Source organism: Bufo bufo, chromosome 8, assembly GCF_905171765.1.
Source record: "Bufo bufo chromosome 8, aBufBuf1.1, whole genome shotgun sequence".
Lineage (NCBI taxonomy): Eukaryota > Metazoa > Chordata > Amphibia > Anura > Bufonidae > Bufo > Bufo bufo.
The window spans coordinates 186500748-186527381 of record NC_053396.1 but is presented as its reverse complement, the minus strand read 5'-3'; the positions used below and the strand labels follow the sequence as shown (position 1 = coordinate 186527381).

The 26634-nt window shown below is 40.2% G+C and overlaps 1 protein-coding gene across 2 annotated transcripts in view; it reads left to right on the top strand.

The window, feature by feature from the left end:
- The window catches only part of LOC121009418 (cytochrome P450 2G1-like), a 130878-nt gene that overhangs the window by 48126 nt on the left and 56118 nt on the right, over positions 1-26634 (top strand). The window contains exons 5-8 of one of the 2 annotated variants that reach the window (XM_040442529.1): positions 1163-1339; positions 4824-4965; positions 5425-5612; positions 5904-6045. The exons of the other annotated variant lie outside the window; for it this stretch is intronic. Of the exons in view, the coding sequence (XP_040298463.1) occupies positions 1163-1339; positions 4824-4965; positions 5425-5612; positions 5904-6045 (649 nt within the window). The remainder of the gene's footprint in view (positions 1-1162; positions 1340-4823; positions 4966-5424; positions 5613-5903; positions 6046-26634) is intronic. 2 annotated transcript variants of the gene reach the window in all.

Genomic DNA, 26634 nt, shown 5'->3' with positions numbered 1-26634 from the left:
GACAGTGTTATGGGGGATCTGTGGGTGACACTGTTATGGGGGATCTGTGGGTGACACTGTTATGGGGATCTGTGGGTGACACTGTTATGGGGATCTGTGGGTGACACTGTTATGAGGGATCTGTGGGTGACACTGTTATGGGGATCTCTGGATGGCTCTTACTGGGGTCTCTGGATGGCACTGTTATGGGGATCTGTGGATGACACTATTATGGGGGGGATCTGTGGATGACACATGACTCATCCACAGATCCCCTCCATAACAGTGTCCCTGTAGTGTGAATGACCTCCAATACAGGGAGTGGGGGTCGCATCTGGTTTTATAATGACAGCGGGGCCCGTGCATTGACTGTATTCTACTACACGGGCCCCGCTCACTGTATATAATCGTATCTGTAATTGTAGGCATTGTTAATGTATACAAATTCTGGGTAATCAGCGCCTGTATTATGGTACTTACAAGCACTCGGTAGCAGAGAGGAGGGAGGAGGCAGGCCGGGAGGACGGGCGCTGGCAGCGTGAGTCACTACGTCATGCGCCAACGCCGCCTGCTTTATTCATAAAGTGGGCGGCGCAGGCGCATGACGTAGTGACTCACGCTGCCAGCGCCCGTCCTCCCGGCCTGCCTCCTCCCTCCTCTCTGCTACCGAGCGCTTGTAAGTACCATAATACAGGCGCTGATCACCCAGAATTTGTATACATTAACAATGCCTACAATTACAGATACGATTATATACAGTGAGCGGGGCCGGTGTAGTAGAATACAGTCACTACACGGGCCCCGCTGTCATTATAAAAGCAGATGCCGGCCCCCAGCACCTCCTCCCTTTAAGCTGATATACCCGCCGCGTGGCATCGCGGCGCATCCTTGAAAATTCGGCAAAATGCAGCATTCGCCCCATAAGACGCACTTCTATTTCCATAAGACGCACTTCTATTTCCATAAGACGCTCTTCTATTTTGGGGGGGGGGATGTGTCTTATAGGGCGAAAAATACGGTACTTTAGATGTACTGAAGCAATCTAAAACATTTTTTTAATGTCAACATTTGCTGTAATGACAAGGCTAAAACTTTAAAGCATATTATAACTATAAATTTGAAACTCGAGCAACAGAAGAACATTTATAATATTTTGTTTTATCACTTTTTTTTTCCTAATTAGCTCTTAAATATGTTCCCAGCCATAATGCCCTACATTCCTGGTCCTCATCAAACATTCTTCCAAATTGTTAACAACCTGAAACAATTTATTAAGGATATGGTGAAAACTCACCGAGACACCGTGGATGAGAACTGCCCACGTGACTTCCTAGATTGCTTCCTCATGAAGATGGAGGAGGTGAGTAGTGATGAGTGGCATAGGCAATATTCGCATAATTTTCGCGATTGCGCAAATCGGCACTAATGATGCGCATATTTTTTGCACAATACATGCAACTTCACATTTTATAAGGTCTGAGTAGATATTACTGATTGGTGCACTAAGTATTGTTGTGACATCACAGCACTATGTCTGTAGCATGTATGTATGTACAGCAGAAGAACTGTAATTCCTATCATACTACCTAACACCCTGCACTGGAACCTATCAGCTACACTATATCACTATCTAACCTACACTCACTATCTCCCACTAACTATCTTTATTATATATATGAGCTAACTAACTATCTAATGTAATTGGATAAGGAATAGGATCCAGATGAAAGCACAGAGCACAGCAATATCACTGCTCTCTCTCTCTCTCTCTCTCTCAGAACTGCAAAAAAACAACAAAAAATGGCTGCTGGGGAGGTTCTTATATAGTAAGGGGGTAGGCAACTTTCCTATTGGTTGCTAGGGATGTTGCTAAGCTTTGACAAAGATATTGCAGCCTTCTCATTGGCCCACAAGCAAAAAGGGAGGTTACTGATGAATATAAATCTTGAATATTCGCAATTATAAATATATAGCACTATATTCTACATCTTTGCGAATTCTCGAAGTGGCGATATTCGCAATAAATATTTGCTATTAGAATATTTGCGATCAACACTAGAGGTGAGTTTATAGATAATTAGAATTAAAAAAACACACACTTATAATGTAAATACATTTTCCACAAAGAAAAAAAAACTGTGCCTCTGGGACTAACAGATGGAAGGTAGCTATCCATAGTTAATACGGTTGAAAAAAGACATAAGTCCATCAAGATGGGGACGCGAATCCCAGAAGGATATGAGACTCAGACATTTTCATAAGCATTAATGTAATTTACTTTTGAGAATTCATCTAAACCCTTTTTAAAACTGTTTATTTCCTTTTTAAAACTGTTCATTGTTCCTGCTCTGACCACGTCCTGAGGATGTCTATTCCACTGATTCACAGTTCTTACAGTAAAGAAGCTTTGACGCTTCTGGAGACTGAACTTTTTCTTCACCAGTCGGAGGCAGTGCCCCCTTGTCTTTTGAGGGCATTTGACATGGAACAGTTTTTCACCATATTTTCTGTATGGCCCATTTATATATTTGTATAGGTTAATCATGTCCCCCCTATAGACATCTCTTTTCAAGAGTAAATAAATGCAATTCTTTTAATCTTTCTTCATAACTAAGACCCTCCATGCCTGTGAGGAATATGGATTAATATTTACTGTCAGCCATGTCCTCACACCCCCATTTGCTGACAGATAGCGGAGGTAGTGAACTCCACAGGAGGGCCCTGCTTCAAAGCCCCAGCCCTGATTGTCATCTGATGCACCTCTTGGCATGTTCAGTGTACATGCAAAATTAGTTTCCACCCCCCAGCCATCTGAGTGTCAGTTGGCAAGGAAGAAATCCCCTGGGGGTCCAGGCTTCAAGGAGAAGGTCACACCTCCGTCCACCAGTTTGGAGCCAAGCTCAATCCTGCAGGAAAACCCCCAGCATGGGGTATCCGCCCTTGCCCAGGATCAATGAGACCTCCCAGACATGTTGGCAGCTACCTTTCCTAAGGAATTATGAATCGCCTGGCCATCGCAGGCGCAAACCGGATACATATTTGTGTCCCGGTGGCCACGAGGTACGTGCCCATGGTCTTTGTTTAATGGGACAAGGTCAGGGGAGGAAGGTATCCATATCTCCCCATAGAAACCACATAATGGTACCAGGTTTGGACTCTACTTGTAGCCGAAACCCAGGCAGGTCCATTGGTCCCAGAACCATCTCCCTGTGACCCTCTGGTCTGGAGCTATGAACCCTAAAGAGTTTTGTGGGTCATTTGATGCCAGCCCAGAAGAGGGGGAGTGGACCCCTCCCTGAGGCCGGGAGGGGATGGGCCGGCTACAGGTTAAAAGTCTGGTGCCAGCAAGTAGGCGCGTCTTTCTCTGAAGAGGGGTCACATCCTACAAATGTGTTTAGAGGGACCCAGGAAATAGCGGAGATCACGGCCCTTCATGTGGACTCCAGCAAAGAACATCTCACAACTAAAAGGAACTTTCATCTTACCCGGTAACTGACTTTTACACTGCTTAACCCTGTTGTAACCATATAACCTGTAATCTGTAACCTCAGACCACTGTATATATTGTCTGTGTATATTGTGTTATATCTAGTGTGCCCATACGGCGATTAAATCTATAATTTAATCTTGTGCTATCTTGTATCTCGATCACAAATCCCCACGTCCGTGTTTCGGCCTAGTTATACGCTACCGCGGGTTGGTTTCTGACCCTATATAATCCCGTTAGCGGACCGGGCTTATATCAAACGAGAACTGGTGGCAGATACCCAGGCTGAGACAGTGCTGTTTCACTGCGTCAGTGAAAAGGCTCTCTCAGCTTGTTGCCTCTCTGTGCCCGCGTGGACAGGAGGTGTGTGTAAGCTATACCAACCTGACCTTACGTGCTCCACTGGAGGGCGTAACTTCACGTTTTTGGTAGACCCGTGACCATACCACGTCTCGTGATCTCGGCGTAATTGACGTCAAGCGGGCACAAGGTGTGGTATTCATCACAATGCCCTTATCAGTTTAGTCGCTCTCCTCTGTACTTTTTCCAGCTGCAGAGCGTTCTTTCTATAGACTTGTGCCCAGAACTGAACTGCATATCCCACAAATCCAGGGACAGACTGCGAACTTAAAGTGTCCCTAGAAAAAAATAAAAGTGGCCTCATTTTGTAGATGGGCCAAAATTGACAGAAGGTGAAACACAATTAGATAGGGCCAGCATAAGTAACCATAGACAACAGAAGCAGGCAGGGTCATCAATACTGTAATGCAGCCCAAGATACTGCCCCAGCAGAACCAAATACCACAGTGCAGCAAAAACTACTGTCACCTTCAAAAAGGCATCTGGCAAATCCACTGGCCCGGTGCATATGTACAGTAGCTGATGCTAGAGCATGAGATCATTTTGTACCCAGCCGGTGGCCATGAGGTGGGTTCTGGCAACACTCTGGGTGTCAGCGTACTGGGAAATCTCCCTGTAGAGTTTATGACCAGTTCGCCCCAGTATAAGTCAATGTTCAACCTTTTAAACAAGGCTTAAAACAAGACTTTGTATTTTAGTCAAGCCAGTACCTCATCTGCAGACAGCAGTTTTAGTTTGATAGGCCTTTATTAGGATTCAGGATGTGTTTTTTCTTTCTGCAAAGAGTAACACTCCTACTAGCCTTTCTCTACAAAGAGGAATCGTACCTAGTGGACTTTTGAGGCAAGATATTTATAGGGTTCCCATAGCAATCATTCTGTTGGTCACCACGGTCAACATTGCACTTTTTATTTATTTGTATTACATCTACAAAGAGTGTGCGGGACTTAGACAATATTTTATAATTAAATAAAGATGAATTGTATTTTTTTTTTAGGAAAAAAATTATCCAGACACAGAATTTCATGAAGAAAACCTAGAGATGACAATATTAGACTTATTCTTTGCTGGAACAGAGACTTCAAGTTTGACACTGAGATATAGCTTTCTTATACTCATGAAATATCCAGACATACAAGGTAAAATTCACATTATTTTACTCACACTGGGATGTAGATGTACAGTATCAGACCTGAGGATGCCCAAATGACTGCAGTATTATAAAAAGCACATGGTAGGTTGGGGTCCTGTTAGAGATTTTGCATTCAAACCAGTACCTTTAAGTTACTGTCTCCAAATATCTTCTAAATTGACTAATGTCATTGCTTCCCTTTTTGGGAAAAACAGATAGAATATGTGCAGAATTTTTCCATACACATAAAATGCAAAACTTATATCTTTGCATATGGCATGTGATGTAACATGGCAAAAGACACATCAAAAATTACATAAAAATACCTCTGTTCCTATATAAAATATGAGGCATACAGAAGTACATTTTTGGGCCATACATTTGTAAAGTTGCTGCATTATGGATCTGAGTTGTATGGATACTTGATAACATGACGGTAGACTTGTTCTGTTTTTTCCCTTTTTAGAAAAGATCCTCAAAGAAATTGACCATGTAATCGGCAAAGATCGCTGTCCATCAATAGAAGACAAGAGTAAGATGCCATATACAGAAGCTGTAATCCACGAGATCCAGAGATTTGCTGATATTGTCCCTTTAGGAGTTCCCCATGCTGCCAGTAAGGTCACAACCTTCAGAGGATATCACATTCCAAAGGTAAATTATGTTGGTCTTATCAACCTCTTAGCTCTTAAGTCATATTCCCATCTTTTAAGCTTATAATTTATGGTTTAAATTAAACTTTTTCTTTTTGAAACCTTATATTATTCTTATTTGCCTATATGTATCATGGTAAATTAACAGACACTACCTTTTGATTAAATCCCATGCCAAAGAAGATATTCTGATCTTCTCAATGCGTTAGTTAATTTCTTAAATTACCATCCAGACCTGACTTTTAACACTTCTGGTTTTCTAGAGCTACATATGTCATACATTTACTTTCAGGGAATCTTGGTGCTTCCAGTCCTGACCTCTGTTTTGAAAGATCCGACTCAATTCAAGAACCCCGATGAATTTGATCCTGGACACTTTCTAGATGAGAATGGTTGCTTTAAGAAATGTGATGCATTTATGCCATTCTCTACAGGTAATGGATTGTTAATTGACTATTAGTTCACTAACTAGCAAAAATTATCTGTAAACTATGACTGACATTAAGCTTTATTTTAATCCAGGTTGGTATAGGAAAATAGTTGAGGACTTCGTATTTTGATGTGGTTGGTAGATTTTGGTTATGTTTATGAAGACCGAGAATATGACTTGATAGGACTTAAGAATGCATGACTTCGAAGGACTTGATAGGTCTTTACACATACGATATTAAGACATGGGCTACAGTCGAGTCATGGTTATAAATCAAGCAGATGAAACTTTGTGCAACATCTAACAAAAGGTTTGAGCTACAGTATTGTCCATACTACATGGTTGAGTCAAATTATTATGTTTACCAGCTAATATCTAGAGTAACTGCCATGTACAGCATGGACAGCAGGTAGCTGGACTGGCGCTGACTCAATAAGGTCCTGGTTGGTTGTTACAGGTATCTGGAGCCATGCTCACTGTCGGGGATATAAAGCAAATGCTTTATATAAAAAAAAGGATCAAAGGAAAAATATCAAGGGAATTTGATCCTCGAGGTGGACATATAAAACACCTGAAAAAGAGTTTGATCGGTAACTTAATTATATTGTGCAATCAGTAAAACATGGTACAAGCATCTATGCAAAAATATAAATGATTTATTATACAATAATTTAAAATATAGTCAAAGATTAATCAATGTGAAACTCAATCTGCAATGATATACAGTGATATGCAGTACCCGAATTTCGCCACTAGATGGCACCAACACAAATACCAGCGTATACACAGTACCCCTTAATCAGAAAATGTAATACGATCCGCTTTCACCACAATCATCAGATATAAAACTCAATAATGTTAATAATAGATACGAACCCTTGCTCTGCACAAAACTATGACAAATCTCGGATAATCGGGTAGGATTGTCACACAACTTATAAATGATCAAGCCTGGTATGATTATGGAATGAAATTATTCCAATCAGAGAGTTTACCTCTGAAATCAATATTTAAGTCTTTTATTCAGTAATATGCATCTTTACTGAATAGTGACAATATTGATGTAGCACTTTTAACAACTATATATCCGCCAACAGCGGGGAGTTTGAAAAATATCAGGCTGATTAATTTATGTCAATACTGCACTAAATAAAGTTATACGTTACCCGAAAATGCAGACTCCAAAGTCTGTTCTGATCATTGGGATTTTTCTCCAGGGGTCTCTCCTTTCTTTGTTTCTCTGTGTTTCTGAGTCTTGTGTTGCTCCCTGTTGTTTTTTTCTTGTTGTTTTTTTTCTTCCTCCCTTCATACTCTAATGTGTACTTTCTTATCCAAAAACTTATCAGTTAGAAACACCTTCCTAGCTTGGAGCTTTTCAATCATTGTCGGCTAGGCGTATGCATATGATAAGAACTGTGATGTCATTGTATTCCCAAAATGCACTTCTGTTGTTGGTGTAATGTTACTCATTTTCCCCTAGGTGACACTATTACCTAAGCTATTAGTATCATTCTATTAAGTGTTAAAGGGAATCTGCCACTAGCAATTTACCAAAAAAAAAATTTCATGAATCCATGTTTAACAGAGTACCTTTTTTCCATCTGTCTTGTTCTTTTGATTGTCCGTCTTGTCATTTCTTAAAAAAATCGATTCTTATGATATGTAAATGACGCTGTAAGGAGCCCAGAAGGGCGTTCTTCTTTCTCCACGGTGCCCAGGAACGCCCCTCTGAAGTGCCGTGCCCGCCAAAATTTGAAAACTAATAACGCCTCCAAGTTCATCTAAATCGCCTCCCAGAGGCGCGGCTAAGTGCTCAACACCCCCCCTCCTCAGCGCCGCGCTCTGCGGTAAACACCCCGATCCTCCTCTCGCCGGCATCCCAAATCCCGCGCAGGCGCAGTGCCGGCGATTGCCTGCGCTATGATAAGATGACTGTCGGCACTGCGCCTGCGTTCTTACTGAGAAATATATATAACAAATACATAAACATCCTTAATAATACGTAACAATATAAAACGATACATATGTCTTATTGATTTTCTTATACAAAACTAAGGTTGATTATATGGGTATATAGATATTACAGATTTTATGCTTCATTAATAAATACTAAACTGTAGAAGTAATTAGTAGTGATGAGCGGCAGGGACAATATTCGAGTTCACAATATTTCGCAAATATTTTGTAGAATATTTGTCATATATTCACGAATTCGAGATTATATTCTTGATTACAAAAATTGGCAATGTATTATTCGCGGCCATCTTTAAAAATACATAACATATAATAATATGGCCTCTCATAGGTATATATAATCAAATCCACTATAACTAGGATATTTAGATAAAGGTTTTATATACTTATATACTTATGAAAAAGCACAACAAATCCCAGTTCATTACAATATAATCCATTGAAAAGAAAATTGAATTATATTGGAATGTCAAAAGGGCTTTCTTACGAGTTCCTTTATGAATATAAGTTTGTTTAAATTGTTTGTTATTCTTATTGAAGATTTATTGAGTGAGTCAATAATTTTGAATGTAAATTGGTGGTAACAATGGTGTCCTCCACAATGAAATATAAGTCCGATAGATGTCGCTTCTGATTTTCCATCTCTGCATGAATAGTCATCAGATTCCTTTTTAGTGCACTGATCTCAAGATGGAATTAGCAGCTGATACACCGGTGGGAATGACAGCGCCTACTACGCCAAAGATTATGGCGGTTGCAATCGCAGAAATGAACGCTTTGGTTGTTGATTTGTTGAAAACTGTTCCCTGGTCAGGGTCTTTCCTGTCTGTTCCAGGATCTCTGTAACCCGTTCTTGGGAATAACCGACGTGTGTTTGATACCACATCTTTATCTCTGGAGACTTAATCTCAGAAACGTTGAACTGGATCCAAACTGTCGTAAATCTTCTGGGATAGAATCCTCTTATTCGTCAAGATGAATCCCGTGGTATTCTGCAGCATGATCCCAGATGAAGGGCCTGGCACAGCGATCGGTTCAGTGTGGAACTCCTTCCCCAAGATTAGGACGATTTAGATAGACGCAACAATCCTTGATGCCATCTTGCGCCTATAATATATTGGATGACAAATATAAGCACATACATCTTTCCACTATTCTGTTTATCAACCCTACGATGAAAGAAATCATACTACCATACATCTTCAATTTGGCATAGTATCTTTCTTTAACAGAGCAAGTTCTTGGTTCAGAAGTGAGTTAAGAGATAATGAGATACAGAGGAAAATACATGAGGATAGGTTAGTACACTCGTATGTTTATACTATACCAATCCTGGGTTTTCGCCTTTAGCTGGAACCTTGATATCTCTTTACTCCTCATCCCCCAGTAATCCTTCCATTTAGCGAAGTTGTGACCTAGGATGACAAACACGTAATTGATTAATATGCACCCATTTCTCTATAAATTCATTCCCCTTAGGAATTTTGATCTTGTAGACCACAGGTGACAATTCGTCAATGATGACATGGGGTCTCTTCCATGAAGGCAGGAACTTCCTTTCTTTCACCTGATCCCGGGCAAAGTTATAGAGATAAACCTGATCCAAAATTTGGTACTCCTTTTGAGTAGTCTTCAGATCATAGTAGGTTTTGGCGCTTACTGCTAATTTCTCTATATTCTTCTGGGCAAACTCAAAAGCATGCTGAAGGTGCTTGCGTAGATTCTCCACATACTGATGAGCTTTTAAAGCATTTATCAAATTGTGGTCTGTTGTCCGGTAGAGTAAATGCTGGGGTAACACAATTTTCCTGCCTGTGATAATTTTGAAGGGAGAAAGTTTGGTTGCCGCGCTTGGGGTGGCCTGATGGCTATGAGAACTAAAGGCAACTTCACATCCCAGTCTTTACTGGATTAATTGACAAATTTCTTTAGAATGTTGACAATGGTTTGGTTGTAGCGTTCTACTCCACCACTGGAGACTGGCCGATAAGCTATATGTAGCTTTCTTTTCACCCCCAGTATCTCCCACATTTTCGTCATCAGCTCACTAGTGAAATGACTTCCGCGATCGGACTCGATGCGTTGGGGAGAGACGCACACACACTTGAACTGCATGTTTTTCAAGGCAAACATTCCACCCATTTTGTGAATAAGCAAGTCACGGTTAACATATATCTGTTGCCTTTTGATGAAGTTGTTACTGGTCCAATAAAGTCAATTTGGATGTCTGGCCATGACATGGACATCCCCCTTTTCATCAGCGGTGCCCAATGAGTGGGTGCTTGTGGCTGGAATTGAGGACATATTAAACATCCGTGACAATATGTGCGAACGTCTTGCAACATATGAGGCCAATAAGTGTAATCCCATAATAATTCATACTTTAACTTCTTACCTCGATGACCAGCCGTTGGGGCGTCATGGGCGTGCTGTAACATCAAACCTCAGATGTGAGATGCCATTCTTCAAGGTTTTTACCAGCAGTCCATCCTGTAACGAGAATTGGGGCTTGCCCTTCATCAAAATCCGTAACTCTTCTTTGCCTACATCGTCTTCCACAGTTATGGGACATTTCTGTGGATCTTCAATGTGTTTGTAAAATATACCAATGACTGGATCCCCTTTTGGCTCGCCATGAGATCCTCACTAGTGGAATTTTGGCTCCATTTCACCACATTGGCTTCGGCCTCCTTTTGGGCATGTCTTCTTGTCGTTGCCTCCACTTGAACAGTTCCCATAAGGTCATCAATGTTCAGGTCTTCTCCATTAATGGCTCCTTGTTTGGCAAGGGAATCTGCCAAATCATTCCCTTCCCTATCCACACCTAGATATTTTGAGTGGGCTTTTATCTTTTTCCAGTAAATGGTAAGACCGTGGGCGATAACCATCTCGTCGATCCTACAAAACATTTTACCATGCTTGACAGGCTTGTTGTTGCTTCTTACCATGTTAGACCTTTTCCATCCAGGGAAGTATTCCACAAAGCTGTTGAGAACATAATAAGAATCTGTGATTATAACAAACTCTTTAATACCAGATTCTATAACCATTTGTACGGCTTTATACACAGCGGTAAGCTCTGCAACCAATTTTGTACCCCACGGACAAATCTGGGAATATATTATTCTACACGACTCCGATGCCTGCAACCAATGTACATTCAGTTCCTATATTGGTATGGAAAGAACAGCCATCTACATATACACATGGTAAGGATTTGCAATACTCTTCTTCATAAGACTTGTATGGCGATAAAGATTGTTCTTCCAGGAAATCATTTCCGGTTAATTCATCTTTATGTCCTGCATTGGTACAATCGTGAAGTTCGGCTAATCCTTGAGAAACTGGATTCATATTATTTTGTTTGTACCTGATTTCCAATGGCCATCCCAATAAGGACATTGTCCAGGCGGTTATCCTGCTGTTTGACAGATTTCCATCCTTGATTCGATCACTTTGCAAATATTAAAGTGGTTGGTGTGCAGTTTCCACAATTATCTTTGCACTTTGGATAAAACTCCTGAAATATTGCAAAGCCCACACTGTTGACAGTAATGCTTTTTCACAGTCATTGAATTTTACCTCAACCGGTGATAAGGACTTGCTGGCATAGGCGATGATCTTATTCAGGTTTTCCTGCTTCTGGAAGAGGACTGCCCTCACGCTTTTGTCGGTGAAGCCTGTTTCAATGAAGAAAGGTTTCCCACCTTCTGGGTAAGCAAGGCCTGGAGCCTGGGTGAGTATGGCTTTGAGCTCATCCACAGCTTGCTCGTGACGTTCACTCCATTGCCATTTCACTCCTTTCTTCAGCAACTGCAAAAGAGGTTTCGTAATTTCGGCATAGTTGTCTATGAACTTACATGAATAGTTCATTATACCCAGGAAGGATCTCAATTCCTTGAGATTTGTACGTGACTTCGTATTGGTCACTGCTTCCACCTTCTTTTTCTGCAGGTTGATTCCATCAACAGTTATTTCGTGACCTAGGAAATGCGCTCACAGAGCAGCCGTTGTTAGGTGCCTAACAACGGCTGCTCTGTGCGCGCGCAAGCTACCGGCCCGAGCTGCGCACGCAACACAAAGCAAGCTGAAGATAGAACGGGACAAGAGAAGAGGAATATCATTATCAACAACAGCGGACTCTTCAGGAACGGACCGAGCGGGGCACACAACAGTAAGTGTAAACCACTGCCACAATAAACCGCAACAGTATTATACCTTTTTGCAATATTCATCGCATGTACTCTGGACAGGACAAGTGCACCAATTGATTAAGAACTAACGAGAATAGAGTTACTCAAACAGCCACTAGAAATTATATGGCATTATATACCACATCCAGTGTGACATTATCAGTATACTTATAGGTAGCAATAAGGTCAGCGCGGGTTCTTCTTTTTCTGTTTTCCAACACTGGATATTGAATAACCCCTCAGGTGTTGAGGAAAAATGTTGTTCCACTACTTGTATTCATCAGGAATAAGTCCAATGACATCGTTTTGGAATCCAAAAGTATAATACTCCGAATCCATACCAAGACCAGTTTTGGTACCTTTTTGTAAGGATATGCTATGGGGAGCCATATTATTAATTAACATATGCAGTGGATTCTGCTGGATGTTTACATAGGAGTAGGCTTTACCTTCAGACCGAGTTGCTGTATCCGGTTAGACAAACAGATCGAGACATCTGCATTCTTCAATTTTTGTCCCTTCTTTACTTGAATGGGAAGAAGAAATGGCTTGCACCCTTCAGGGATTTTAACCTCATCAGCAACCATGATACTTACGGCATAAGGCATCTGTTGTCCCCATCTCAAGGCTTGCTCTTCATCCTGGAACCCCTCCGGGTCATCAGGTAAACTGGGCCATAGAGTATTGTTGACCAGATCAATCTGCATGGCAAATCAATGTAGAAGGTCATTACTTATGTAAATCTGGTACCGTGGTTCATTCAATACGAGGAATAAATGTTCCATAGTCTTATCTCCTATGGAAATAGACAATAGACATCTTGCAATCACATTATGACTCTGAGAATCTCCATCCAGATCATAATTCCATTGGTCCTATGGAGAGGAACCTTTTATCACTTTAGGGTTGGCGATCTGTTTTAAGAGACCTAGGCTTATGTAACTTGCTTTGGATTTTAGATCCAACTTGGCATATTTCACCCGGGCTATATTGTTCACATGAACGGGAATCAATAAGTTTTCACTAACCTTTTCAATCTGTACCATGGATTGAGTATGCTTGGTCAGGTCTGCAACTGACCTTCAAGAGAAATAGTTAATACATCCCCATCCAAGGTTACCTTTTCAATTCTGTCCTTCTGGATGGTTATGGTACTATTGACAGCTTCCCCAGGCTTACCATTTTTCAGGATCGTGACATCCGGCGTCCGATTGTTCCTAAAACAAACTTCAACAGAGTTAAGCCTTTCTTCAATCACTTGAGAACTACATTGGGGTTGTGCATTGCAAGAGTACTCATAGGCATTAGTTGTCTTTACCTGAGTCCAGATTGCTTCATTGATCAAGTCTACTATGGAACTCACTCTTTTCAGGAGGTCGATTCCTATGATCAGCAGATCAAAGGGAAGGTCCACAATCAGTGTGGGATGTCTAATTACTTTCTTGCCTATTTTAAATTTCAACAATGTCGTACCTCTTACCTGCAAAGCGTCTCTGCCTACACTTATCAAAGAGCCATCAAACAATTTAAATTTGCTGTCACATCCATAACCTGTTGGAAATAACTATATGACAATATAGTGGCTTGTGATCCCGTGTCAAGTAAACCCCTAGTTGGCCCGGCAGCTCACAGATTGACGCTGAGATGATGGGATCACTCATTGGAGAAGACACATTAGTGCAAGAATTTACATGGTTAGACTGCAAGATAGATAACATGTTAGACACCTCCTTTTTGGCCTCAATTTTAGAGTCAAAAACGCTGCAAGACAAAATAGGATTAGTAATCACATTAGATTCTTCTACCACCAGCTCAGTAGCCTTGCGTTTGCCTGGGCTTTGACCCTGCCCTGTCTGCTTTATGTGGCTGAGCTGGGACCTGCAGTTACCCCTAAAAAAGGCTCAGCTTGTTTTTCAATGGACACCTCGGACATCTTATTAACAATCTAGCCACTTGATTTGCCAACTGATCAAACCGATCATTTGATTTGCACACAGTTTGGCTTTGTGGTGTACCCTTACTAGAAGTGGATGAACAACTTCTAGGTGAAGTAGAGGGTTCAGGCCTACCTTCCTTAAGTTATTCCAGTGTCTGTATCCCGGGGGACCCCTGTTGTAAAATCGGGGACGGTAGTTAGACCTTGTATCACCATTATTACCCCCCTCTGACCCATTAGAGCTATAAGGTTTTGTTTGTTTGAGTCCTACCTGTTGTCGCTGGGTTTGTTGGGAAGGTCCTGTAGACGGAGGGTACCTACGTGGCTGCATTTCAAATCCCAGGTTGGGGTTTATGTTGGCTTCTGCTACGTTTTGTCCTGGGGACCTTTTGTATCTCCTCTCACCCATAGGATGGCACTCACTGATATTATACAGTGAAGTGGCAGCCATCACAATCTGTCCAAGGGAGCTTTAAGATCCAGATCTCTAGCTAGGCTAAGTTTAATTTGCAAGGGCATTGCATCATAAAACAGTTGTTTGAATTCCCTAGATTCCCAATTTGGGGACCTATACGCTAACCCATAGGCATTTTAAGGATAGAGAGGAATTCCCGGGGACTTTGATTGGGCCTACATGTGAGTTTATAAATATCAAGTTTTGCAGCAGTAATAGTTCAGTAGGGGCTAAAGTCTAACTTTACCTCGTGCAAAACATCCTGCCAATCCCAGATCCCCCTGTCCTTGAAGGAAATAAAGTAATGGCGATACTTATTTTCAAATGCCCATGGTAGGAATCTGATCCTGTCTGCATCAGAATACAATTTTAAAGACTCCATGGTGGACTGGTACAGTTCTAAGTGATCAGGAATTTCAGGAGAACCTTTCTTAGAGAATTTAGGTATAGTGGCATTTAGAAATTTAATGATACTTGAGGAACTCTGATCCCCTTCTGAACACTGAGCATTTTTCTTTCTAGAGACCACCTCAGCATATGTCGGTAGCCTGGAACTCTCATCCCCCTTGTGGGAAAACTCATGCCTGCGTGGTAAGGAATAAGCCACACGCTTTTCCACATCACTGTCATAATCACTCATACTCTGCACACTTCCATCGTAACCACTTGGCACATAGGCATTTGAAAATAAGATCCAACTTGGCATATTTCACCAGGGCTATATTGTTCACATGTATGGGAATCAATAAGTTATCACTAACCTTTTCAATATGTACCATGGATTGAGAAAGCTTGGTCAGGTCTGCAACTGACCTTCAAGAGAAATAGTTAATACATCCCCATCCAAGGTTACCTTTTCAATTCTGTCCTTCTGGATGGTTATGATACTATTGACAGCTTCCCCAGGCTTACCATTTTTCAGGATCGTGACATCCGGCGTCCGATTGTTCCTAAAACAAACTTCAACAGAGTTAAGCCTTTCTTCAATCACTTGACAACTACGTTGGGGTTGTGCATTGCAAGAGTACTCATAGGTATTAGTTGTCTTTACCTGAGTCCAGATTGCTTCATTGATCAAGTCTACTATGGAACTCACTCTTTTCAGGAGGTCGATTCCTATGATCAGCAGATCAAAGGGAAGGTCCACAATCAGTGTGGGATGTCTAATTACTTTCTTGCCTATTTTAAATTTCAACAATGTCGTACCTCTTACCTGCAAAGCGTCTCTGCCTACACTTATCAAAGAGCCATCAAACAATTTAAATTTGCTGTCACATCCATAACCTGTTGGAAATAACTATATGACAATATAGTGGCTTGTGATCCCGTGTCAAGTAAACCCCTAGTTGGCCCGGCAGCTCACAGATTGACGCTGAGATGATGGGATCACTCATTGGAGAAGACACATTAGTGCAAGAATTTACATGGTTAGACTGCAAGATAGATAACATGTTAGACACCTCCTTTTTGGCCTCAATTTTAGAGTCAAAAACGTTGCAAGACAAAATAGGATTAGTAATCACATTAGATTCTTCTACCACCAGCTCAGTAGCCTTGCGTTTGCCTGGGCTTTGACCCTGCCCTGTCTGCTTTATGTGGCTGAGCTGGGACCTGCAGTTACCCCTAAAAAAGGCTCAGCTTGTTTTTCAATGGACACCTGGGACATCTTATTAACAATCTAGCCACTTGATTTGCCAACTGATCAAACCGATCATTTGATTTGCACACAGTTTGGCTTTGTGGTGCACCCTTACTAGAAGTGGATGAACAACTTCTAGGTGAAGTAGAGGGTTCAGGCCTACCTTCCTTAAGTTATTCCAGTGTCTGTATCCCGGGGGACCCCTGTTGTGAAATCGGGGACGGTAGTTAGACCTTGTATCACCATTATTACCCCCCTCTGACCCATTAGAGCTATAAGGTTTTGTTTGTTTGAGTCCTACCTGTTGTCGCTGGGTTTGTTGGGAAGGTCCTGTAGACGGAGGGTACCTACGTGGCTGCATTTCAAATCCCAGGTTGGGGTTTATGTTGGCTTCTGCTACGTTTTGTCCTGGGGACCTTTTGTATCTCCTCTCACCCATAGGATGGCACTCACTGATATTATACAGTGAAGTGGCAGCCATCACAATCTGTCCAAGGGAGCTTTAAGATCCAGATCTCTAGCTAGGCTAAGTTTAATTTGCAAGGGCATTGCATCATAAAACAGTTGTTTGAATTCCCTAGATTCCCAATTTGGGGACCTATACGCTAACCCATAGGCATTTTAAGGATAGAGAGGAATTCCCGGGGACTTTGATTGGGCCTACATGTGAGTTTATAAATATCACGTTTTGCAGCAGTAATAGTTCAGTAGGGGCTAAAGTCTATCTTTACCTCGTGCAAAACACCCTGCCAATTCCAGATCCCCCTGTCCTTGAAGGAAATAATGGCGATACTTATTTTCAAATGCCCATGGGAGGAATCTGATCCTGTCTGCATCAGAATACAATTTTAAAGACTCCATGGTGGACTGGTACAGTTCTAAGTGATCAGGAATTTCAGGAGAACCTTTCTTAGAGAATTTAGGTATAGTGGCATTTAGAAATTTAATGATACTTGAGGAACTCTGATCCCCTTCTGAACACTGAGCATTTTTCTTTCTAGAGACCACCTCAGCATATGTCGGTAGCCTGGAACTCTCATCCCCCTTGTGGGAAAACTTATGCCTGCGTGGTAAGGAATAAGCCACACGCTTTTCCACATCACTGTCATAATCACTCATACTCCGCACACTTCCATCGTAACCACTTGGCACAGGAGATTAACCCTAACATTCCTCTTTAGGGGAAGGTGTGGGGAGTATTGTTGAGCTCGAATATTCGAATAGCGAATATTAATTGCGAAAATCGCAACTTTGTAAATTCGCAAATATTACGAATATTGTGCTATATATTCGTTATATCAAATATTCGTAATTTTTTAACATCTGAAAACATTATTCCTCCCTGCTTCTTTATTGTGGGTCAATAAGTCATTGGCCCACAAGCAACTTAAGCAGGGAGGAGTCATGTTTTCATATGGAAAATAAAATGACCAATATTAAAAAAAAACTAATATATAGCAATATAGTGAAGATATTCGTTATTTCGAATTTTCGCATTAATTTTTCCTATCTGTACAGTTGTTTGCATGCTCCTCCCCGACAAGCGTCCCCGTCACCATGGGAACGCCTGTGGGTTAGAAAATACCATCGGATCTGAGTTTTCCCTGAGATCGTGAAAATTCAGATCCGATTGTATATTCTAACCCACAGGCGTTCCCATGGTGACGGGGACGCATGTCGGGGAGCAGTATGCCAAGGTGGAATAACAGTACACATTGGGAAAAAAAAGACAAATAATCTAAATAACGAATATATTCGCTATATTGCTATAACTTCGTCTTTTAGAATATTACGAATATTCTAAAAAAACGAAGTTATAGCAATATAGAGAATATTCGTAAAATACACATATAGCCTGCAATTTAGCTAATATAGTGCTATAGTATTTTTTTTTTATAGTGTAAATTTTTTCCAAAAATGAAAGTTCAGAAAAGGCAAAAAAAATTGATAAAGAAAATAAAGATTATAGCACTATATTAGCTAAATTACAGTCTATATGTGTATTTTACGAATATTCGTTATATAGCTATAAATTAGTTTTTTAGAATATTCGTAATATTCTAAAAGACAAAGTTATAGCAATATAGTGAATATTCGTAAAATACACTTAAAGACTGTAATTTAGCTAATATAGTGCTATAGTATTTTTTTAATAGTGTAAATTTTTTCCAAAACTGAAGTTCAGAAAAGGCAAAAAAAATTTGACAAAAAAAAAAAGATTATAGCACTATATTAGCTAAAGTACAGTGTATATGTGTATTTTACAAATATTCTCTATATTGCTATAACTTTGTTTTTTAGAATATTACGAATATTCTAAAAAAAGAAGTTATAGCAATATAGAGAATATTCGTAAAATTCACATAGTAGCCTAGCCATAGCAAAGGTACCTTATACTGTTAAAAGAAAATTTGCAATACGCGAATAATGAAATCGCATATTATTCGCGATAAATAGAATAATGACGAATATTCGAATTCGACGAATATAAGACGAATATTCAATCGAATATTCGCGAAATATTGCGAAATCGAATATGGCACCTCCCGCTCATCACTAGTGGGGAAACACTTCTGTGGCCTTTGGCGTCGCTAGCGCCTAATATGGCGGTTACAGCTTGAAACGCCTGGGTTAAGGCCTCCTGTGTAATCATGTTATTACCCTCGGGTGGCTTAGGGTCTCGGATTGATTCTGCTTTAAGAGCACGTGATGATGACATCTCTGTATTTTGGAGTGTGAGAGCGGGAAGATCCAAAAATCTCATTATCACTCAGATCACTTTCAACATCGACTACATTATGGCTTGGTCTGTCTGTTTGCTAAAATCTGCAAATACGGAGGTTCAGCTCATCTGCCTCCCTGTTTAGTTGATGATAGGCACCATGGCTGAGATCGAGCTCACGTTTTAAGTACTCAATCGATTCTTTTGCCGATTCTAACTCTGTTTCTATACAGGATATATAGGTCTGCATGTCTGTTCTATGCGCATTTCTGCTCTTTAAGAGGGTACTGACTTCTAATAAGGCATACAGGACTGGGGGCAACATCCTTACGAGGTGTTGGTCTTTACTGGCGTTACTTTTAAGCACATCAAAATAGGTTAGATGTCTCCTGACTGTACCAAGTGATGACCATATATCCACACATTCTCTCTTGGCTTCTGCCTGCAGCTCACTTAACCATGCAGTTACATCCTAATCCAAACACAACCGTGAATTTACATATATTCAACAATGTTATGGATTAACTGTTCCGGGCTAGATGGACTACCACCTGCAGCTTCACCAGAACCCGCTTCACTACTGGCTGCGCTAATTTTTCTTATCAATAATCAGTAAATAGATATATCAACAGTCTGGTCAGCCAAGAAAAATATGGAACGTTTTATTATTCGCACAAATAATAAAAAATTAACCTGATCTCAGCAGTGCCTCCATTGTATGTCGGGGATATAAAGCACATGCTTTATATAAAAATAAAGGATCAAAGGAAAAATGTCAAGGGAATTTGATACTCGAGGTGGACATATAAAACACCTCAAAAAGAGTTTGATGGGTAACTTAATTATATTGTGAAATCAGTAATACATGATACAAGCGTCTATGCAAAAATATAAATGATTTATTATACAATAATTTAAAATATAGTCAAAGATTAATCAATGTGAAACTCAATCTGCAATGATATACAGTGATATGCAGTACCCAAAATTCAACACAAATATCAGCATATACACAGTACCTCATAAACAGAAAATGTAATACGATCCGTCTTAACCACAATCATCAGATATAAAACTGAATAATGTTAATAATAGATACAAACCCTTGCTCTGCACAAAACTATGACAAATCTCGGATAATCGGGTAGGATTGTCACACAACTTATAAATTATCAAGCCTGGTATGATTATAGAATGAAATTATTCCAATCAGAGAGTTTACCTGCACTAAATAAAGTTATACGTTACCTGAGAATGCAGATGATGTGCAGAGACTAATGCCCCTTTCACACGTGCGAGAATTCCGCGCGAGTGCAATGCATGAGGTGAACGCATTGAACCCGCACTGAATCCGGACCCATTCACTTCAATGGGGCTGTGCAGATGAGCGGTGATTTTCACGCATCACTTGTGCATTGCGTGAAAGTCGCATGTTCTATATTCTGCGTTTTTCAGGCATAGAAATGAATGGGGATGCATGAAAATCGCATAGCATCCGCAAGCAAGTGCGGATGCAATGCGATTTTCATGCATGGTTGCTAGGAGATGATGTTAGTAAATTTAAAAAAGTCAATTTACTGCATTGTTTTCCCTTATAACATGGTTATAAAGGAAAATAATTGCATTCTTAATACAGAATGCTTACTAAAATGTTGCTTGAGGGGTTAAAAAAAATTAAAATAAATAAACTACTCACGTGGTTTTCCCGCAATGCACACACGACTAGGGTTGAGCGAACCCGAACTGTAAAGTTCAGGTTCGTAACGAAACTTTAGGATTTTTAAACCCCGGACCCGAACCCAAACATTTCCGTAAAAGTTTGGGTTCGGTGTTCGGCACTTTCTTGGCGCTTTTTGAAAGGCTGCAGAGCAGCCAATCAACAAGCGGTTAACTGTCTGACCTTAGAACCCATCACAGCCATGCCTACTAATGGCATGGCTGTGATTGGCCAGAGCAGCATGTGACCCAGGCTCTATATGAGCTTGAGTCACGTAGCGCTGCACGTCACTCTGCTGTGCTTAGTGTAGGGAGAGGATGCTGCTGGACTTGTGATTTCAGGGAGAGAATAGGAGAGAATCTAACTCAGCGATCTACAAAGAAATAGTTGTGTGGGTGCAGGACACAATCATTTTACCCTTCCCTGAGGCCATTGACCAAAAAAAAAAACTTTTATAATTCTGTTAGTTAGGTGGGTGGCGGCCGCGGCCATTTTCTATGCAAGCTCAGTGCACCAGCACTGCATCTGAGCTTTTGGGACATTGCACCATTTTTTTGTCAAACTACTGGATTAGTCAGTGTGCAATTTAAGGTAGAAATACACCCATTATTTTCTGGGGTTTTAAAAACACACTTTTTTTCAAAAAACTGTATTTTCATTATCTGCAAGTGTTAAATTCAAGTTTAACCACTTCCCATCTGGGCCCTTTGCCCCCTTCCTGACCAGGCCAAATTTTGCAAAACTGACATATCTCACTTTATGTGGTAATAACTTTGGAACGCCTTTATTTATCCAAGTCATTCAGAGATTGTTTTCTCGTGACACATTGTACTTCATGATAGTCATAAATTTGAGTCAAAATATTTCACCTCTTTTTATGAAAAAATCCCAAATTTACCCAAAAATTTGAAAAATGTGCAATTTTCTAAATTTCAATTTCTCTGCTTTTAAAACAGAAAGTGATACCTCATAAAATATTTATTATTTAACATTCCCCATATGTCCACTTTATGTTGGCATCATTTTGGAAATGTCATTTTATTTTTTTAGGACGTTAGAAGGCTTAGAAGTTTAGAAGCAATTCTTCAAATTTTTAAGAAAATTGCCAAAACCCACTTTATAAGGACCAGTTCAGGTCTGAAGTCACTTTGTGGGGCCTACATAGTGGATACCCCCATAAATGACCCCATTGTAGAAACTACACCCCTCAAGGTATTCAAAACCGATTTTACAAACTTTGTTAACCCTTTAGGCGTTCCACAAGAATTAAAGGAAAATGGAGATCAAATTTTTAAATTTCACTTTTTTGGCAGATTTTCCATTTGAATCAATTTTTTTCTTTAACACATCGATGGTTAACAGCCAAACAAAACTCAATATTTATTACCCAGATTCTGCGGTTTACAGAAACACCCGACATGTGGTCGTAAACTGCTCTATGGGCACACGGCAGAGCGCAGAAGGAAAGGAACTCCACATGGTTTTTAGATGCCATGTCCCATTTGAAGCCCCCTGATGCACCCTTACAGTAGAAACTCCCAAGAAGTGACCCCATTTTGGAAACTAGGGGATAAGGTGCCAGTTTTATTAGTACTATTTTTGGGTACATATGATTTTTTGATCATTCATTATAACACTTTATGGGGCAAGGTGACCAAAAAATTGGTTGTTTTAGCACAGTTTCTATTTATTTATTTTTACAGCGTTCACCTGAGGGGTTCAGTCAAGTGACATTTTTATAGAGCAGATTGTTACGGACGTGGCGATACCTAATATGTATACTTTTTCTCAGTTATTAAAGTTTTACACAATAATAGCATTTTTGAAACCAAAAAATTATGTTTTAATGTGTCCATGTTCTGAGAGCTATAGTTTTTTTATTTTTTGAGAGATTTTCTTATGTAGGGGCTCATTTTTTGCGGGATGAGGTGACGGTTTTATTGGTACCATTTTGTGGGACATACGCGTTTTTGATCACTTGGTGTTGCACCTTTTGTGATGCAAGGTGACAAAAATTGCTTGTTTTGACACCGTTTTTTTTTTTTTTTTTTTTACGGTGTTCACCCGAGGGGTTAGGTCATGTGATATTTTTATAGAGCTGGTTTTTACGGACGCGGCAATACCTAATATGTATACTTTTTTTTATTTGTTTCACTTTAACACAATAATAGCATTTTTGAAACCAAAAAAATGATGTTTTAGTGTCTCCATGTTCTAAGAGCTATAGTTTTTTTATTTTTTGAGAGATTTTCTTATGTAGGGGCTCATTTTTTGTGGGATGAGGTGACGGTTTTATTGGTACCATTTTGTGGGACATACGCGTTTTTGATCACTTGGTGTTGCACCTTTTGTGATGCAAGGTGACAAAAATTGCTTGTTTTGACACCGTTTTTTTTATTTATTTTTTACGGTGTTCACCCGAGGGGTCAGGTCATGTGATATTTTTATAGAGCTGGTTTTTACGGACGCGGCAATACTAAATATGTCTATTTTATTTTATTTTTTCTATTTTTAATTTATTTTTTTATTCCTTACTTGGGATTTTTTTAATTTTTTTACATGTGAAACTTTTTTTTATTTTATTTTTTCAACCCTTTATTTTATTTTTATTTTATTTTACACTTTTCGTCCCCCATAAGGTCATACAAGACCTCTGGGGGACATTTACTTCACTTTTTATTTTTTTTACACTGTTGATTTCTCCTGTAACTGGGGCTGACATAGTAGCCCCAGTTACAGGACAAATGCACCCCTAGAGAGGCTGTACAGCAGCAATCCTGCGCTGTACAGCCTCAGTGCAGGGCTGATCGAGGTCTCTGAGAGACCTCACACAGCTCCTGCACACTCCGGTCACGGCGGTCACATGACCGCCGGGCCGGAACAGGAAGCGCACAGCGCTTCCTGCTCTGCAGACACAGCGCTCGGTGAGCGCTGTGTCTGCAGCGATCGTGAAGGCAGGGACACCTGGGCACTGTCCCTGCCTCCTCTCTGGGTTGCCCTGCTGTCACTGACAGCGGGCAACCCGATCAGCAGCTGCACGATTAGCGTGCAGCTGCTATTTCTGACAGGACGTTTTAAAACGTGCTGTCAGAAATAGACGTCCACCCATAGGACGTTTATATCCTATGGGCGGACGTGAGGCGGTTAATATATACAGCTTTCATATTCTGTTACCAAAAAAAACACTTTTTTGGCATTCTACAACATCTGGATTAGTCAGTGTGCAATTTAAGCTAGAAATACACCCATCATTTTCTGGGGTTTGAAAAACACACTTTTTTTTCAAAAAAAAACAGTATTTTCATGATCTGCAAGTGTTAAATTCAAGTTTAATATATACAGCTTTCATATTCTGTTGCCAACAAATAAAAAATTGTCATTAACATTTTCTGGTGAAATTCACCCATTTTTGGGTGTATAGTACTACTGCTATACCTAGTAGGCCGGTAAAAAAAAAAAAAAAATTGTCATTAACATTTTCTGGTGAAATTAACCAATTTTTAGGTGTATAGTACCACTGCTATACCTAGTAGGCCGGTTAACAAAAAAAATTAAATTTGTCAGTTACATTTTCTGGTGAAATTCAGCAATTTTTAGGTGTGAAGTACCACTGCTATACCTAGTAGACAGGTTAACAAAAAAAAAAAACATTTGTCAGTTACATTTTATGGTCAAATTCACCAATTTTTGGGTGTAATATACCCCTCCTCTACCTAGTTGACAGCTTAATAAATTTCAATAATTTTTATTTTACATTTTCGGGTGACAATAAATAATTGTTTTCTGTCATAGACCCCTGCTCTACCAAGTTGACAGGTTAATTAATTTCTGTAATTTTTCTGTTACATTCTTGGGTTGACATTATACAATTTTAGACGTGAATAAACGCCTGCTCTGCATAGGTGACAGGGAATAAAATTTTTGAAATGCTTCTTTAATTGATGCGCGCCACCTCCTTTGATTCAATGCTTAAACTTAAAGGGAACCTGTCACCAGTTTTATGGTGTCCTAACTAAGGACAACATAAATAAGTGACCGATTCTCTTAGCAAAGTGCTGGGTCACTTTCTTTAATTGACCCAGTCAATCTGCCAACATCTTGTATTGAAAAGCTCCAGCTCATAATGATGAGTCATGAATATTTATGAGCTCCTGACTCTCCCCGCCTACCTGCTGCTGACTGACAGTTATTTTCCATATGAATCAGCAGCAGGTGGGCAGGGGAGTGGCTATAGCTGTTAATTAAATAAACGCTGGACTCAATGACATCACGCTGGACTCAAATCAACTCAATATCATGCGGCATGTGTATATTATGAGATAACCATCTGTCACACCAGTAAGTGAATACATCTAAGGTACTTTTTAGTAGTTAATGATTGTATATAATTAGTTAGATTATAATCAAATATCCACATGACAGGTTCCCTTTAAACAAGTTGTACCACATTTAAGCTTTAATACTTTGTCCCACATTTCCGCTATACTCTTTTGGCCAAAATTTGCACCTCAATAGCTTTTTCCACAATTCCGCTTGACTCTTTTGGCCCACATTTGGGCTTCTGTAATTTGTCCCACATTTGCGCCTCAATAGCTTTTCCCACATTTCTTCTCGATCCCAAATTTTTTAAATAAATTTATCTCCCTTAAATTTGGTCTCTTTTTCTCAATGCTCCCTCTCCGGCCTGGAACCCTGATTCCCCGGCACCCGTGATCACCATGGTAGGCGCATAAAAGAACATCGAAAGTTGATAGAACAGATATCAAATTGGATCGTGAATATCACGGGGACGTGCGACATGGTGGGGCAGTAAGTATGCACACGCCTACACTAACTAACTGACAGGGGTCAGCCCCTGCAACTTCTGGGTCTTTAAATTGGGCACATGGCCTGAGCTTGCCCTTTACGCTTGGGAGGTGCTGGCCTGCCCTGCAGCCGGTGTATTGTCTGAACTTGTGTTTAGCACATTGGTTATATTTTCCAATGTTTTGGGGTGTACCCGAATTTAAAAAATAAAAATTAAAAATTAAAACAAAAAGCAGTGTAGGCTACCTCCTCCACCGCCACTTCCACCTACACCGCCACATCCACCGCCTCCTCAACCTCCTACTCCATATGGACCTGGTCCTCCTAGATCAAGATTATTATTTTTTATTTTTCCGTATTTTATGTTACTTAAAGTAATTTCCCTATCCACATTTGTTTGCAGAGCACTTGCCATGCACTTAACCACATTTTGATGACATTTGCAGTCCTCTAGCCCTTTCCATGACATTTTTACAGCCATTTTAGTGCTCAAAAGTTTGGGTCCCCATTGACTTCAATGGGGTTCGGGTTCGGGGTCAAGTTCGGGTCCCGAACTCGAGCTTTTTTCCAAAGTTCGGCCGAACCCATCGAACCCGAATATCCAGGTGTCCGCTCAACTCTACACACGACGCATCCGGAGCAAATCCAGAACGCTCGTGTAAAAGAGGCCTAAGGGAAGTAAACTCCAAAGTCTGTAATGATCATTGGAATTTTTCTCCAGGGGTCTCTCCTTTCTTTGTTTCTCTGTGTTTCTGAGTCTTATGTTGCTCCCTGTTTTTTTTTTTCTTGTTTTTTTTCTTTACTCCCCTCTAACTCTAATGTGTGCTTTCTTATTCAAAAATTTATCAGTTAGATACACCTTCCTAGCTTGGAGTTTTCCAATCATTGTCGGCTAGGCGTATACATATGATAAGAACTGTGATGTCATTGTATTCCCAAAATGCACTTCTGCTGTTGGTGTAATGTTACTCATTTACCCCTAGGTGACACTAATACCTAAGCTATTAGTATCATTCTATTAAGGGTTAAATATCCAAGTATGACTTTATCTCATATTTTATACACATGACCTTTGGAACCTAAATCAAAGCTAGAGGGATTTATTCTGACACTTCTACCAATTAAGCACAGACCTTTAGGCACCATTTGAAT